Source organism: Drosophila virilis, chromosome 4 (genome assembly GCF_030788295.1).
Source record: "Drosophila virilis strain 15010-1051.87 chromosome 4, Dvir_AGI_RSII-ME, whole genome shotgun sequence".
Lineage (NCBI taxonomy): Eukaryota > Metazoa > Arthropoda > Insecta > Diptera > Drosophilidae > Drosophila > Drosophila virilis.
The window spans coordinates 8,599,706-8,616,492 of NC_091546.1; the positions used below are offsets into that span (position 1 = coordinate 8,599,706).

Consider the following 16,787-nt stretch of genomic DNA (forward strand, 5'->3'; position numbering starts at 1 on the left):
ACCTTATGAAAATCGGATGAGATTTGACCGAGATATGAGGGGGGGAAATATTGACCTACATCTATATAGGATATTTGAGGGTACTATTTTGACATGAATTTTGACCAAAAATGATGTTGCCAGATTTGGATGCAGAATTGATAATGAGGCCAAATCATGAACAAAAAGCCAAACCTTATGAAAATCGGATGAGATTTGACCGAGATATGAGGGGGGAAATATTGACCTACATCTATATAGGATATTTGAGGGTTCCATTTTGACATGAATTTTGACCAAAAAATAATGTTGCCAGATTTGGATGCAGAATTGATAATGAGGCCAAATCATGAACAAAAAGCCAAACCTTATGAAAATCGGATGAGATTTGACCGAGTTAGGAGGGTGGGAAATATTGACCTATGTCTATATAGGATATTTGAGGGTACCATTTTGACATGAATTTTGACCAAAAATGATGTTGCCAGATTTGGATGCAGAATTGATAATGAGGCCAAATCATGAACAAAAAGCCAAACCTTATGAAAATCGGATGAGATTTGACCGAGTTAGGAGGGTGGGAAATATTGACCTATGTCTATATAGGATATTTGAGGGTACCATTTTGACATGAATTTTGACCAAAAATAATGTTGCCAGATTCGGATGCAGAATTGATAATGAGGCCAAATCATGAACAAAAAGCCAAACCTTGTGAAAATCGGATGAGATTTGACCGAGTTATGAGGGTGGGAAATATTGACCTATGTCTATATAGGATATTTGGGGGTACTATTTTGACATGAATTTTGACCAAAAATAATGTTTCCAGATTTGGATGCAGAATTGATAATGAGGCCAAATCATGAACAAAAAGCCAAGCCTTATGAAAATCGGATGAGATTTGACCGAGATATGTGGGGGGGGAAATATTGACCTATGTCTATATAGGATATTTGAGGGTACCATTTTGACATGAATTTTGACCAAAAATAATGTTCCCAGATTTGGATGCAGAATTGATAATGAGGCCAAATCATGAACAAAAAGCCAAACCTTATGAAAATCGGATGAGATTTGACCGAGTTATGAGGGGGGGAAATATTGACCTATGTCTATATAGGATATTTGAGGGTACTATTTTGAAATGAATTTTGACCAAAAATAATGTTTCCAGATTTGGATGCAGAATTGATAATGAGGCCAAACCACGAAAAAATAACCAAACCTTATGAAAATCGGATGAAATTTGACCGAGTTATGAGGGTGGGAAATATTGACCTATGTCTATATAGGATATTTGAGGGTACCATTTTGACATGAATTTTGACCAAAAATAATGTTGCCAGATTTGGATGCAGAATTGATAATGAGGCCAAATCATGAACAAAAAGCCAAGCCTTATGAAAATCGGATGAGATTTGACCGAGATATGTGGGGGGGGAAATATTGACCTATGTCTATATAGGATATTTGAGGGTACCATTTTGACATGAATTTTGACCAAAAATAATGTTCCCAGATTTGGATGCAGAATTGATAATGAGGCCAAATCATGAACAAAAAGCCAAACCTTATGAAAATCGGATGAGATTTGACCGAGTTATGAGGGTGGGAAATATTGACCTACATCTATATAGGATATTTGAGGGTACAATTTTGACATGAATTTTGACCAAAAATAATGTTGCCAGATTTGGATGCAGAATTGATAATGAGGCCAAACCACGAAAAAATAACCAAACCTTATGAAAATCGGATGAAATTTGACCGAGTTATGAGGGTGGGAAATATTGACCTATGTCTATATAGGATATTTGAGGGTACCATTTTGACATGAATTTTGACCAAAAATAATGTTGCCAGATTTGGATGCAGAATTGATAATGAGGCCAAATCATGAACAAAAAGCCAAGCCTTATGAAAATCGGATGAGATTTGACCGAGATATGTGGGGGGGGAAATATTGACCTATGTCTATATAGGATATTTGAGGGTACCATTTTGACATGAATTTTGACCAAAAATAATGTTGCTAAATTTGGATGCAGAATTGATAATGCAGCCAAATCATGAACAAAAAGCCAAGCCTTATGAAAATCGGAGGATATTTGACCATATTATGGGTGTGAGAAGTTTTGACCTATGTCTACATAGGATATTTGAGGGTACTATTTGGACATGAATTTTGACCAAAAATATTGTTGCCAGATTTGGATGCAGCATTGATAATGAGGCCAAATCATGAACAAAAAGCCAAGCCTTATGAAAATCGGATGAGATTTGACCGAGTTATGAGGGGGGGAAATATTGACCTATGTCTATATAGGATATTTGAGGGTACTATTTTGACATGAATTTTGACCAAAAATAATGTTTCCAGATTTGGATGCAGAATTGATAATGAGGCCAAACCACGAAAAAATAACCAAACCTTATGAAAATCGGATGAAATTTGACCGAGTTATGAGGGTGGGAAATATTGACCTATGTCTATATAGGATATTTGAGGGTACCATTTTGACATGAATTTTGACCAAAAATAATGTTGCCAGATTTGGATGCAAAATTGATAATTAGGCCAAATCATGAACAAAAAGCCAAGCCTTATGAAAATCGGATGAGATTTGACCGAGATATGTGGGGGGGGGAAATATTGACCTATGTCTATATAGGATATTTGAGGGTACCATTTTGACATGAATTTTGACCAAAAATAATGTTCCCAGATTTGGATGCAGAATTGATAATGAGGCCAAATCATGAACAAAAAGCCAAACCTTATGAAAATCGGATGAGATTTGACCGAGTTATGAGGGTGGGAAATATTGACCTATGTCTATATAGGACATGAATTTTGACCAAAAATAATGTTGCCAGATTTGGATGCAGAATTGATAATGAGGCCAAATCATGAACAAAAAGCCAAACCTTATGAAAATCGGAGGATATTTGACCATATTATGGGTGTGAGAAGTTTTGACCTACGTCTATATAGGATATTTGAGGGTACCATTTTGACATGAATTTTGACCAAAAATAATGTTGCCAGATTTGGATGCAGAATTGATAATGAGGCCAAATCATGAACAAAAAGCCAAGCCTTATGAAAATCGGATGAGATTTGACCGAGATATGTTGGGGGGGGAAATATTGACCTATGTCTATATAGGATATTTGAGGGTACCATTTTGACATGAATTTTGACCAAAAATAATGTTCCCAGATTTGGATGCAGAATTGATAATGAGGCCAAATCATGAACAAAAAGCCAAACCTTATGAAAATCGGATGAGATTTGACCGAGTTATGAGGGTGGGAAATATTGACCTATGTCTATATAGGATATTTGAGGGTACCATTTTGACATGAATTTTGACCAAAAATAATGTTGCCATTTTTGGATGCAGAATTGATAATGAGGCAAAATCATGAACAAAAAGCCAAACCTTATGAAAATCGGATGAGATTTGACCGAGTTATGAGGGTGAAAAAAAGTGATTGCCAAATTTTTGGCATGTTTGCTTGCTCTGAAGCTAAAATTTCCCATATTGTTGTTGCGAGTGTGCATGTATGTGTGTGTGCTTGTATTGTGTCCGTGTTGTGTTGTGTTCAAGTGTGCGCGTCAAAATCCATTAAACTGCATTTGCATACACACGCCGACAGGCGTAAATGTGTGCGTTAATGGCTGCCCCTACACACACATACGCCCGCTCTACGAGCTGTTATTTGGGCTACTCCAAATGTTAAGCGCTTGAGCTAAGCAGCAGAGTCAAATTGAGTTACTGTTGAAATACCGTTTTTTGACAACTCTGGCGAAACTTCTCATCCAAATCCAAAGCTCCAACTTCAAGAGCAGCTCCAGCCGGCAAACTCTCTGTCAAGAAAATGGCGCACAATTTGAATGCATGAATGAATGAATATCTGAGAGTACAATTTTTGCACGAATTTCGACCAAAAATAATGTTGCCTTATTCAGATGCCAAATTTCACCAAGGAGGAATGCATTTTTCGAAAAGTGTGACCAAAGATCTTTAAAACTTTAAGTTTGATGCCGAGCGGATGGTAAACAAAAAAGTTGCATATAAACGGTATTTGCGATTTTTCCCGAATTTCCCGAAACGCCGTCTTAACGTGCACCTTTATCACGTAACGTGACTACAGTAAAACAGCGAGCTTCCTAGCTCTTACGATTTGGGCTGCGCGTTGATCACCTATCAGTCAGTTAGGACACAGTTTAATTATAAAACGCATATAAGTATATAGAGATATACATGTACATATATACGCATGAATTTGTATATACTTTGAATTAAAATAAAAAAAAAAAGTGGTGTGATTCTAATGTCTGCCCATTTTCAAGTATAGCACATCTAAAGCTCGCAATAATTATGAAAAAATTAACGCTGTATAAAATGTTATGAAGGGCATCGTTTTTGCAGAGTCCGCATCAACAACAGTCCAATAGCATAACAGCAGACGCAGCCGCCCTGCAATGAAAGGTTAACAGGGAGCAAAGAGCTTTTTGTGCTTATCTCGCTTATTGCTGCTTATTACTCTCTTGCTCTCACTGCGCACAAGAGACAAGCTTTTTCGGCACCAACACAAGCCCTGCCGTCGTATAAAAGCCACTGCTCACCTGATGCCGCGACTATTTGTAATTCACATTTCGTCGTTAGATCGCGCATGAGTTTACGGAGTTTTTAACCATAAGCCGATTCGCCGTTACAAGTGTTTTGCATCAATTGCATTCATCCAAGTGTGTAAAATATTAAGCTGGAAGAATAAATAAAACACAAAATTTGCAGTTGTTAAGAAATGTGCCTGAAGTGAACAAATTGAATCAAAACAATTACTTTTCTGGCTCTGATCTCAACGGTTGATTTAATACCACAGAGAGGCTACCCAAATACAAAACCGCTAACTCTTGTCATTCGCATAGCCCGGGAAAGCTGTTGCTATAGCCTAAGAAAACAGCTGTCGAGGAATCGCCTGATTTTTAGGTATGTATTCCGCATGCATACACTCGTACGGCAAGCATATGGATGTGTCCATGCATGCACACATACACTCACAACGATATTTACGTACACACATGCATACATATGTATGTGGGAGAAATGAATTCTGCAAGAAAGGAGAGAGCATAACAGAACATATTTTTTTTACCCATTTTACATACTGGCGATAGCAGAACTGCAAACAAAAACTAAAAATTACAAAAATTCATACTCTGTGGATATGTTTGAAAAAAAGCCGAAATAAATCAGTCGGCATTAAACTTTACATTGCCTTTTCTTTATTTTCTTACGATCTAACTTTTTTTTATGACCAGTCTAATGTAAGGGCTGTCATTATTCCTGTGCACTTGTTTCGATTTTCTTAATAAAGTTCCCAAAATATTCTCTAGACCCAGACTAGTTATTGCGCTTCATTCTTAATGTTTCACTTACAAATGTACTTGCTAGGGTTTCGCATGCTAATTAACATGATGGTTAATTTCTATGATTTCCACACTAACAAAACAATAGCAAAATTGATTGGGAAATTTCCAATCTACATACGTTCGCACATATGTACATAAAAATGTATGTATGTGTGTACAAACTGATTCAGCTAACCGAACGTTTATGCACGCGACTAGAAAATGTCCAGACACAAGTACGCACACATATGTACATAGGTATACATAGGTGTGTATGTAAATAAATAGACGCATGTGTATATACAAAATATGTCTGGAGATATGCTATCAGTATACAAAGCCAATTCGAGTTAATCACCCCATTCTCGCTTATCATTTGGCAATGAACTTGAGGCGCGCGCGTCGAACGACTCTGAGGAGAGGCTTAGGTGAGGTGATCAATTGCTGCAAATTCATAACTAAAACTAGTTGCAGTTTCCCAATAATCGATAAGTGCAAATATAGCCTAAGTGTATAAATAAACAGTATTAAGTGCGCGGTGGCAGAACTTGAAAACAAATTTACCGTAAAGTGTCGGCAACAGTGCCCATTTTTACAGTGGCCAGCTATTATTGCTAACAGAAACGTTTTGTTTACATATCCAATGACGCAATTCTTGTCAGCGGTCCGATGGCAACGCTGGAAATCAATATGCACCCTGTAATTAATGTAAAAGGATATGTTATTGTCGCAATAAGTAAGCGAAAACAGTATAACAAAACAAAACGACAGCAGAACATCAGACGTCTCCAAAACTAAAAAAAAAAAAAATTCAGAAATAATACTTAAACAAACATGGAAATCACGCCACCAATCTCACTCTCTACAAATTGCTTTTGAACACGCGTCATGCTGATGTGAATGCGTGTGTGTGTGTGCGAGTGTGTGTGTATGTGTATGTATGGATTTGTTGCCGGCTGGTGGACAATATAACGTCGAAAACCGGCGCGTCTCTCTCTCTCTCTCTCTGTGTGTGTCTCGCTCCCTAATTCTATGTATGTATGTATGTACACATGTATTCTTATGCTTATGTATGCATGCTTGCTGAAAGTGCTCTTGCGGACTTTCTCGCAAACAAGCCGAACTATTAGCTTTAGCTACACTGACTTACATATTTCATTGTGCCGCTCTCATTCTGCACATCGTACGAGTTTTATCGGTAAAACGTGCCAAACGTTTTAGTATGGGTGAGCGTCAGCTGCGACCCTGCTTTTGGAACTTCTAGGCTAACATATTTTTTGTTGCACTATTAGACTGGTTGCACACAGAGCACCAGGAAAAGCATATGTATCTCCATGTATGCATGTGTATGTGTATTCATACATACTTATGCGTGCGTGTATGTATGTACGTGTATACATGAAGAAATAATGTTGCCGCACATTGTTAGGCCATTCACTAATCACGCCACCGCAGATAGCAAAAACCGTTGCACGCGCAGCTTCTCCAGAAATCACCTGATTTTCAATTACTCGCTACAAAATTCGTATAACTACGCGGGCAGTTAGCTTTCGAGGGAAAACATTTAAAGCTTTTCGTGAGCAACAGAAAATTAACAGTATTTTAACATACATGTTAACATTGCTCGCTATACCTATATATTTAGCCACCAGTGTGCAAAAAATACGATAGAAATGCGGTGCTTGAATATTTAAACCATATAAAAACAGAAAGGTTAATAATATACATTTACCTTTCTTACGTAAATATTCAAGCACATATTTATTATATACAAACGCACGTTTGTGACCACTGGAATAGTTTAACGGAAATTTTTTTTTTTTAAGAATTTGTATTATTTTTATGTACATAAATGTAAATACGTTTTTTTTTTTTATTTCGAGAGGCAGAGGGATTGGTATTCGAGAAAGAAAACCTATGTTAAAAGTTTTGGCAAGAATTGCATGATTACATCTATGCAAATAGGAATCAGATCGGTGAAAGAGCTTACTAAAGATTTAATATAATTGCTGAGTTTGAGTTTTGGTTTTAATCTCATTCGACAAGATATTTAAGAAAATTCTTTTCGAGGCGTTTTTCACACTCATATTCGAGATGTGGTAACTGGCAACTTTTCTGTTTACCAACAAAAATGTTGGTTCAAAGGTTTTTATCTAAATTGTAAAGCAAAAATTTGTCATGGGCCTTTATCTTATATATGTATATAGTATATTATGCTCGCCGATATCTAATGTGATCTTAAGTATATAGTAGAACGCTACTGATAACTGGCTTTGATTTCTATTTTGGATTTTGCAGTCGCTAAAAGCTGTTAAGAGCCGTGGATCAGCAAACTGTTGCAGTCAAGGATAGCAACAATTGCACCCCCCCTGTACAAAATAGCGGGAAGAGTGCAGGCGCCCTACGTCGGCGACGCCGTCGCAATAGAAAGCAACAAAATTCACGCCAACCTGACGCCTCTGAGGAGCCAAGCGCGCAGCTAACACCAAGCACCTCCAATTGGAACCGTGCCACGAATAATAGTCCCATAACAGCCAAGAAAATGCCAGCCCGTTTTGCCGAGGAAGTGATCACCGCTGAGCCCGCAACGCATACTGCCCCCCAATTGGACCTGGGTGGTCACTATGCGCCGCGCCAGCAGGTGCTGAATGAGGAGATTGCGATAACTGGATTCTCTGGCCGTCTGCCTGAGAGTTCAAATATCGAAGAATTCAAGCAGAATCTGTTCGATGGCGTCGATTTGGTTAATGATGATCCCAGACGCTGGGAGCGCGGTAGGTGTACACATTATATTTTCTATTTAGCAACGTTTACAAGTGTCTCCAAATGCCACAGGTCTATATGGACTACCCGACAGGATGGGCAAAATCAAGCAAATCGATCTGGAGAATTTCGATCAGCAGTTCTTTGGCGTGCACCAGAAGCAAGCCGAGTGCATGGATCCTTTGCTGCGCATGCTGCTCGAGCTGACTCACGAGGCAATCATTGATGCCGGCTTAAATCCCACAGATTTGCGCGGATCTCGCACTGGCGTATACATTGGCGTATCGACATCAGAAACAGAGCAGCATTGGTGCTGTGATCCCGACCGTGTTAATGGCTATGGCTTGACGGGCTGTGCACGTGCCATGTTTGCCAATCGAATTTCATTTACCTTCGACTTCAAGGGACCAAGCTACAGCATTGACACGGCCTGCTCCAGCTCGTTGTACGCACTGGAACAGGCTTTCTCCGATATGCGCGAGGGCAAGGTCGACAATGCACTGGTCGCTGGCGCTGGCCTCATTCTCAAACCCACCATGTCGCTGCAGTTCAAGAGACTCAACATGTTAAGTCCGGATGGCAGCTGCAAGGCGTTCGACGAGTCCGGCAACGGCTATGTACGCTCCGATGGCTGTGTGGTGTTGCTTCTGCAACGTACATCGGTTGCCAAGCGTGTGTATGCTTCCATTTTGAATGTGCGCACAAACACGGACGGCTACAAGGAGCAAGGCATCACCTATCCCATTGGTAGTATGCAGAATCGTCTAATACGCGAGACATACGAAGAAATTGGTCTTAATCCCAACGATGTGGTATATGTGGAAGCTCACGGCACCGGCACCAAAGTTGGTGATCCACAGGAGGTTAATTCCATCACTGACTTTTTCTGCAAGAACCGTACCACGCCCCTACTGATTGGATCGGTCAAGTCAAACATGGGTCACTCGGAGCCGGCGTCCGGCGTTTGTTCGGTAGCCAAGATACTGATCGCGATGGAGTCGGGCATCATACCCGGCAACCTGCACTACAACAAGCCCAATCCGGATCTGTACGGTCTGCTTGATGGTCGTCTCAAGGTGGTCGATAAGAACATGCCATGGAACGGAGGCATCATTGGCCTAAATTCCTTTGGCTTTGGTGGCGCTAACGCTCACGTTATTCTGAAGTCCAATCCCAAGCCAAAGACCATAACACCACGCAACGGTGGACCTAAAGTTGTGATTGCTTCCGGTCGCACCTTCGAGGCCGTACAACAGATGCTCGAATCTGCCGCCGACCACACTGACGACGATGAATATCTGCACCTGATTAACGATATACACTCAAAGCCCATTCCGCTGCACTATTTCCGTGGTTACAGTGTGGTGAGCAACAAAGGATCGCTACAGCGCGAGGTGGTGGAGTTCAGCGACGAAAAACGCCCCATATGGTACATCTATTCGGGCATGGGCAGCCAATGGGCCAGCATGGCGAAGGATCTGATGAATATCGATGTGTTTGCCAAGAGCATTCAACGCTGCGCCGATGTTCTAAAGCCCGTGGGCGTGGATTTAATTGAAGTGCTAACACGGTCAACGGATAAGAGCTTTGAGAACATTCTCAATTCGTTTATCTCGATTGCCGCCATGCAGGTGGCCCTGACGGACCTACTTAGCTCACTAAATATCCATCCGGCTGGCATTGTGGGACATTCGGTGGGCGAACTGGGCTGTGCCTATGCTGACGGCTGCTTTACGCCCGAACAGACCGTGTTGGCTGCCTACTGGCGAGGCAAGAGCATCCTGGATACGCAGTTGCCAAAGGGCAAGATGGCTGCAGTGGGTCTCAGCTGGGATGAGGCGCACAAGCTCGTGCCCAGTGATTGCTTCCCCGTCTGCCACAATAGCGAAGACAATTGCACAATTTCGGGACCGGAGGCATCCATCGAAGCGCTGGTGGCCAAACTTAATGCTCAGCAAATATTCGCCAAAGCTGTTAACAGCAGCGGCTATGCATTCCACAGCAAGTACATCGCCGATGCAGGTCCCAAGCTGCGCAAGAGCCTGGAGAAGATTATACCTAATGCCAAGAACCGTACCGAACGTTGGGTGAGCACTAGTATTCCCGAATCGGCCTGGAGCACCCCGATTGCAAAGCAATCATCAGCTGCCTACCACGTGAACAATCTGCTATCCCCTGTACTCTTTCACGAGGCTTTGCAACACGTCCCCAAGAATGCCATTTCCATTGAAATCGCACCACACGGCCTACTGCAGGCCATACTGAAGCGCGCCCTTGGCCCGGATGCCACCAACTTGAGCTTGGTAAAACGCGGACACGAAAACAATGTGGAATTCTTCCTGAGCAACGTGGGAAAGCTGTTTGCGGCTGGAGCTCAGCCGCAGGTGCTGAATCTGGTGCGTCCCATCAGCTATCCTGTTGGTCGCGGCACTCCAATGCTGAACTCAAAGGTCGGCTGGGATCACACGCAGAAGTGGTTGGTGGCCAAGTTTGGCAAGGAGACCTCTTCGGGTGAAACCATCATCGAGATCGATCTCTCCAAGGAGGAGGACGCATTCCTAGCTGGCCATAATATCGACGGACGCATTCTGTTTCCGGCTACCGGGTATATGGCCTTGGCCTGGATGACGTTTGCCAAAATGCGAGGTGGCGAGTTCCAAAAGACGCCAGTTGTCATGGAAAATCTGGTATTCCACCGTGCAACTATTCTGAACAAGAGCGCCGTGGTCAAGTTCGGCATAAACTTTTTCGATGGCACTGGCAAGTTTGAGATCTGTGAAAGCGGCAGCTTGGCCGTTTCCGGCCAGATCACAATTCCGGAGAGCATCGATAACGAGGAACTGCCCTTGGAACCCCAGGCGCCCAGCAAGGTAGCCAAGCCGCTGGCCACCAACGATGTCTACAAAGAGTTGCGCCTGCGCGGCTACGATTACAGCGGAATTTTCCGCGGTATTTTGAGCTCCGATACCTATGCTTCCAGTGGTAATTTGCAGTGGGTGGACAATTGGGTTAGCTTCATGGATACCATGCTTCAGTTCAGCATTCTAAGCAAGAACCTACGCGAACTGTACTTGCCCACGCGCATAGAGAAGGCCGTCATCAATCCACTCAAGCATTTGGAGCTAATTAAGGGACTCACTAAGGTAACACAAACAGAGACTGGTCTGCCGGTCTACTGGTATAATGATATTAATGTTATCAAGAGTGGCGGAGTTGAGCTACGCGGTCTCAAAGCCTCGCTGGCACAGCGTCGCCCGGGCACCCAGAACCCACCCACACTTGAACGCTACTGCTTTGTGGCCAACAACAATGCAACCGAATTGCATGAGAATACGGAAAAGGCACGTTTACACGCTCTGGACGTGTCCATTCAGCTAATCATTGAGAACTCCGGTGGTGCTGTCAAATTGAAGGGTGTCGAGCTGGCCAATGGCCGTAATCCCGATGTGCTCACGGCCAATCATTTGCTGCAAATTATTGAAGGCGAACCGTTGCTAACCGGCGATGTGGCCGTGGTTACATCCAACAACAATGAGGAGATTATCGCGAGCGCCCTAGGCGATTCTGGTGTACGCGTCATAACCAAGGATGTGCTTAAGGAGCCGGTTGAACAGAATTGCCACTTTGTATTCGGCATCGATGTGCTCGCCCGACCGGATACAAAGACTCTCGAAAATAGCATTGCCAGCATTCGTGATGGCGGTTTTCTCATCTTTGAGGAAGGTCTGACTACGTATGTCAAGACTGGACGCGCACTTCTCGAAAAGTTCGGCTTCGTTGCCGTGCAAGAGCAGACGCTGGGTGGCACACGCGTTGTCGTACTGGCACGCCGTCGAGTCGATCTGAAGACGCGCAAATCTGTGGTCGTGCAGGTCACAGAGAAGAACTTTGATTGGGTCGATGAACTTAAGGCTGCGCTGGCCACAGCGGCCACGGAGCAACAATATGTCTATGTGGTCTGCCAGAATGAGGAACTGTTTGGTGCTGTCGGTCTGATGACATGCATCAAGAATGAGAACGGCGGTAAGCTGGCACGTTTGGTATTCGTACAGGATCTTGTATCCGAGAAGTTTGCACTCAACGCGCCGCTGTACCAAAAGCAGCTGGAAAAGGATCTGGTTTCGAATGTACTTAAGAACGGCAACTGGGGTAGCTTCCGTCATCTGAAACTGGAGACCCAACAGGCCACCCTACAGGTCGATCATGCCTATGTTAATACTCTAGTCAAAGGCGACTTGTCCTCTCTGAAGTGGATCGAGGGTGCCAAGATCGATAGCACAACCAAAAAAGACTATGAAACCTGCACCGTTTATTATGCGCCCATTAACTTCCGTGACGTGATGCTGTCTTCGGGTAAACTGGCCGCGGATGCTCTGCCTGGTGACCTGGCCGAGCAGGATTGCGTTTTGGGCTTGGAGTTTGCCGGCCGAGATACCGCCGGACGCCGGGTAATGGCCATGGTACCGGCAAAATCTTTAGCAACTACTTGCCTGGCCAGCAAGCGCATGATGTGGCAAATACCCGAAAAGTGGACCATGGAGGAGGCCTCCACGGTGCCCTGTGTCTACGCTACCGTATACTATGCCCTTGTCGTGCGCGGGCAAATGAAGAAGGGTGAGCGCATCCTTATCCATGCCGGCTCGGGCGGTGTGGGCCAGGCTGCCATTTCTGTGGCCCTGCACCACGGTCTGACGGTCTTCACCACGGTCGGCAGCAAGGAGAAACGTGAATTTTTACTGAAGCGTTTTCCCAAGCTGCAGGCACGTAACATTGGCAATTCACGTGACACATCGTTTGAGCAATTGGTTATGCGCGAAACAAAGGGACGCGGTGTCGATCTTGTACTGAACTCACTGTCCGAGGAGAAGCTTCAGGCATCTATACGCTGCTTGGGTCTCAATGGACGTTTCCTGGAGATTGGCAAATTTGATCTGAGCAACAACAGTCCATTGGGCATGTCGGTGTTCCTGAAGAACACATCGTTCCATGGTATTCTGCTCGACAGCGTAATGGAGGGCGAAGAGGAAATGCAGAACCAAGTGGTATCACTCGTAGCCGAGGGAATCAAAAGCGGCGCTGTTGTACCTTTGCCCACATCCGTGTTTAATGACAAACAAGTGGAGCAGGCCTTCCGTTTCATGGCGTCAGGCAAGCACATCGGCAAGGTGGTCATTAAGGTGCGCGATGAAGAGGATGGCAAGAAGACGCTAATGCCCAAGCCGCGTCTGATCAACGCTATTCCCCGCACCTACATGCATCCGGAAAAGAGTTATATACTTGTTGGTGGCCTAGGCGGTTTTGGCTTGGAGCTAACCAACTGGCTGGTTACACGAGGAGCACGCTATATTGTGCTCACCTCGCGCTCGGGCGTTAAGACCGGCTATCAGGGTCTAATGATACGTCGCTGGGAGGAGCGCGGCGTTAAAGTGGTAATCGATACTAACGATGTGACTACGGCTGCGGGAGCCAAGAAATTACTGGAAAGCAGCAACAAATTGGCACTGGTCGGAGGTATATTTAATTTGGCTGCCGTGCTGCGGGATGCGCTGATTGAGGATCAGACAGCCAAGGACTTTAAGACCGTTGCGGATCCTAAGGTGACAGCCACAAAATTCTTGGACCAATATTCGCGCACCATTTGCACGGAGCTCGACTACTTTATCTGCTTTTCGAGCGTCTCATGCGGTCGCGGCAACATTGGACAAACTAACTACGGCCTGGCGAACTCCGCCATGGAGCGCATTTGTGAACAACGCCAAGTTAGCGGATTCCCCGGCACAGCCATACAATGGGGCGCCATTGGCGACACTGGCTTGGTGCTAGAGAATCTCGGCGATAACGATACTGTTATTGGAGGCACACTGCCGCAGCGCATGCCGTCCTGTCTGCAGACCATCGACATATTCCTGCAGCAGCCACATCCTGTATTGGCGTCCATGGTGGTGGCCGAGAAGCGCAAGTCGGATCAGTCCGCCGGTGTTAGTCTTATTTCAACCATATCGAATATCTTGGGACTGCGTGACACCAAAAACATTCAAGACGCCTCTTCTCTAGCCGATTTGGGCATGGACTCCCTAATGGGAGCGGAAATCAAGCAAACACTGGAGCGCAACTTTGATATTGTTCTCTCGACGCAGGAGATTCGTCAACTAACTTTTGGAGCTCTCAAAGAAATGGACGGCGGCGCCGAGGTGAAGCCCACTGCAAGCTCAGCTGATGCGGCTGTCAGTGAACCGGCTGCCAAGTCCACGCCTCCATCGCGAACAGCCAGTCCCATGGGAGATGGTACACAGGTGGTTTTCACCACTGCACTGATACCCACAGAGGAAATTGTGCGCCTGGAGACTCAGGCACCGGCAAATAGCACACAGAATCCGATATTCTTTATTGCCCCAATTGAAGGATTTGCCACAGCGCTGGCATTGTTGGCCAAGAAGCTCGAGGTGCCTGCCTACGGCTTGCAATTCACCAGCACCGTGCCCTTAGACTCCATAGAGGCAGCAGCGAGATTCTATATCAAACAGTTGCGTACGGTGCAGGCAAAGGGACCCTACAAACTGGCAGGCTACTCCTTTGGCTGTCTGCTCACCTACGTAATGGCCGCCATACTGGAGGAGACCAACGAAATTGCCAATGTTGTCATGCTGGATGGCGCGCCCACCTACGTCAATTGGTATACGAGCAGCTTTAAGCAGCGATACACCGTCGATGACGACAACAGCAACCAAAGCTACGGCCTGGCCTACTTCGGTCTTGTGCTGGCCAACATTGACTATAAAGCTGTAAGCATCAAATCAAATATTTTTTGTCATCAATGTCATAAATCTTGTTCTTTTAAATCTTGTTCCTAGCTGGTACGTTTGCTACTGGTGATACCCACCTGGGAGGAGAAACTAGAAAAGTTTGCTGAGCTTCTGAGTGTGGAAATAACCCAGCCGGTGGAGACTGTAAGTACGGTTATTCTATTGGCTTTCCGATTTTATTTTTTATTCTCGTTTATAGATCAAAACGGCTGCGAAACTCTTTTACAAGAAGCTGGAGCTGGCCGACGGCTATACGCCAAAATTGAAACTCAAGTCAAAGGTGACATTGGTGAAGCCCACAGATAACTCTGCTAAAATGGATGAGGACTATCGCCTTAAGGAGGTGCGTTAAACAAAAAATAATAATTCCAATTTATAACTAATTTTTGATTGCTTTCATTTAAGGTTTGCATAAAGCCCGTGGAAGTGCACACTGTCGAAGGCAATCATCGTACATTCCTTATAGAGGATCAGTCCCTGGTGACAATTCAGAGTATACTTAAGCGACTCTTCAACTAGCAACCATGACTAAAACATTCCAAAAGGCACGCACACATTAGCATATATATATATATATATAATACTCATGTTCTAATTAGTCCATATTGTAGCTGTGGAAGCTCTCTATTTTCTATTTTCCTCTTTTTCTTTTATAAGGAAGTGCACAGCATCACCACAAATTACATTACAGCACAAGCTAGCACATTTAATAATGAATTTATACTATTAAGCTAAAAAGAATATATTCAAATTATTTTAACATGTCCAACAGTTTAGCAAGTCTATGTAATGTAACTGCCGTCTTGCAACGCCTGTGGATACAAAGGTCCAAAAATTAATCCACACGAGTTGCGATTCTGGGCAGTTGATTTTACTAAAATCTTTATGCACATGTAAACATGGGAGAGTGTCAGCATTCCTTGGGAACTACAGCAACGGCAATAGATCCAAATAACCAAATATAAGCGTGTACTATAATTATATGCACATTTGTCACATGCTTTTTTAGCTTTAGTTTTGTAGTTTTAAGAACAAACTCATATGTAACGAGCCACATTCCTCGAATTATATATAAATATATATATATATAACTAATTTATTTATATATATATATATTTATATATATGTGCAGTCCTCGATATTTATCTCCAAAAATAAATAAAAATTGTTGTATTGATATATAAATATGCTTACAAAGTTATCACTCATGATTATTGAGGATATATATTCATACATACTAACGAGTAAATAAAGATTACTTACAAATTATTTGCAAGTTTATGAACTTGATCGAATGTATTTGTTGGGGCTTCATGTGCGCATGCATGTAATCTTACATGTGCGCATGCATGTATTCAAAAAATCGTTGAATCGAATTTCTACCGAGGATGCTCAGATTCTGCGAAGAGTGTGAAACTCGCCCAACTGATTTTTCGTATGTATCCTTCGAAATTAATTTGAGCCCCATTTCCACCAAGGTACACAGAAAATTTCAGCTATATTCATACATGTGCGCATGCACGCATGCATGTGCTCATACATGTGCGCATGCATGCATGCATGTGTTCATACATGTAAAACAAACATGCATACATGCATTCAAAGAGACATACATGTGAAAACTTAAAACTAAGCCCACAAAATCGTTGAATCGAATTTCTACCGAGGATGCTAAGATCTGCAAAGAGTGTGAAACAACCCCAAATGATTTTTCGTATAGATCCTTAACAATGAATTTGAGCGCGAAACGTCACCCACCAAATCCTTGACCCTCATTTCCACCAAGGTCCAGTGAAACTTTCAGCTTCCTAGCTCTT

The 16,787-nt window shown here is 43.5% G+C and overlaps 1 protein-coding gene and 1 long non-coding RNA gene across 3 annotated transcripts; one reads left to right on the forward strand and one right to left on the reverse strand.

The window, feature by feature from the left end:
* Positions 1–447: 447 nt before the first annotated feature.
* LOC116651671 (uncharacterized) lies at positions 448–6,885 on the reverse strand. 2 transcript variants are annotated; one of them, XR_004304687.2, is made up of 3 exons: positions 6,555–6,875; positions 4,619–6,101; positions 448–4,469 (listed from the first exon to the last, which is right to left on the reverse strand). It is a non-coding gene; the product is annotated as an uncharacterized lncRNA (long non-coding RNA). The 2 variants fall into 2 exon arrangements; XR_011416739.1 differs by lacking the exon at positions 448–4,469 and having other exon boundaries at positions 4,982–5,909; positions 5,969–6,101; positions 6,555–6,885.
* Positions 4,851–16,239, forward strand: FASN1 (Fatty acid synthase 1). The gene is made up of 6 exons (XM_002052391.4): positions 4,851–4,982; positions 7,703–8,178; positions 8,240–14,949; positions 15,019–15,114; positions 15,170–15,313; positions 15,376–16,239. Exons 2-6 carry the CDS (start codon positions 7,947–7,949, stop codon positions 15,487–15,489), a joined length of 7,296 nt encoding a protein of 2,431 aa, XP_002052427.1. The 5' UTR covers positions 4,851–4,982; positions 7,703–7,946; the 3' UTR covers positions 15,490–16,239.
* Positions 16,240–16,787: the final 548 nt, after the last annotated feature.

What these genes read in the sequence shown, in the direction of transcription:
- FASN1 (XM_002052391.4), top strand. Translation starts at nt 7,947, where the DNA reads ATGCCAGCCCGTTTTGCCGAGGAAGTGATCACCGCTGAGCCCGCAACG. An exon ending in CCAACATTGACTATAAAGCT is followed by an intron (nt 14,950 to 15,018) that starts GTAAGCATCAAA and finishes TCTTGTTCCTAG; the next exon opens with CTGGTACGTTTGCTACTGGT. An exon ending in TAACCCAGCCGGTGGAGACT is followed by an intron (nt 15,115 to 15,169) that starts GTAAGTACGGTT and finishes TCTCGTTTATAG; the next exon opens with ATCAAAACGGCTGCGAAACT.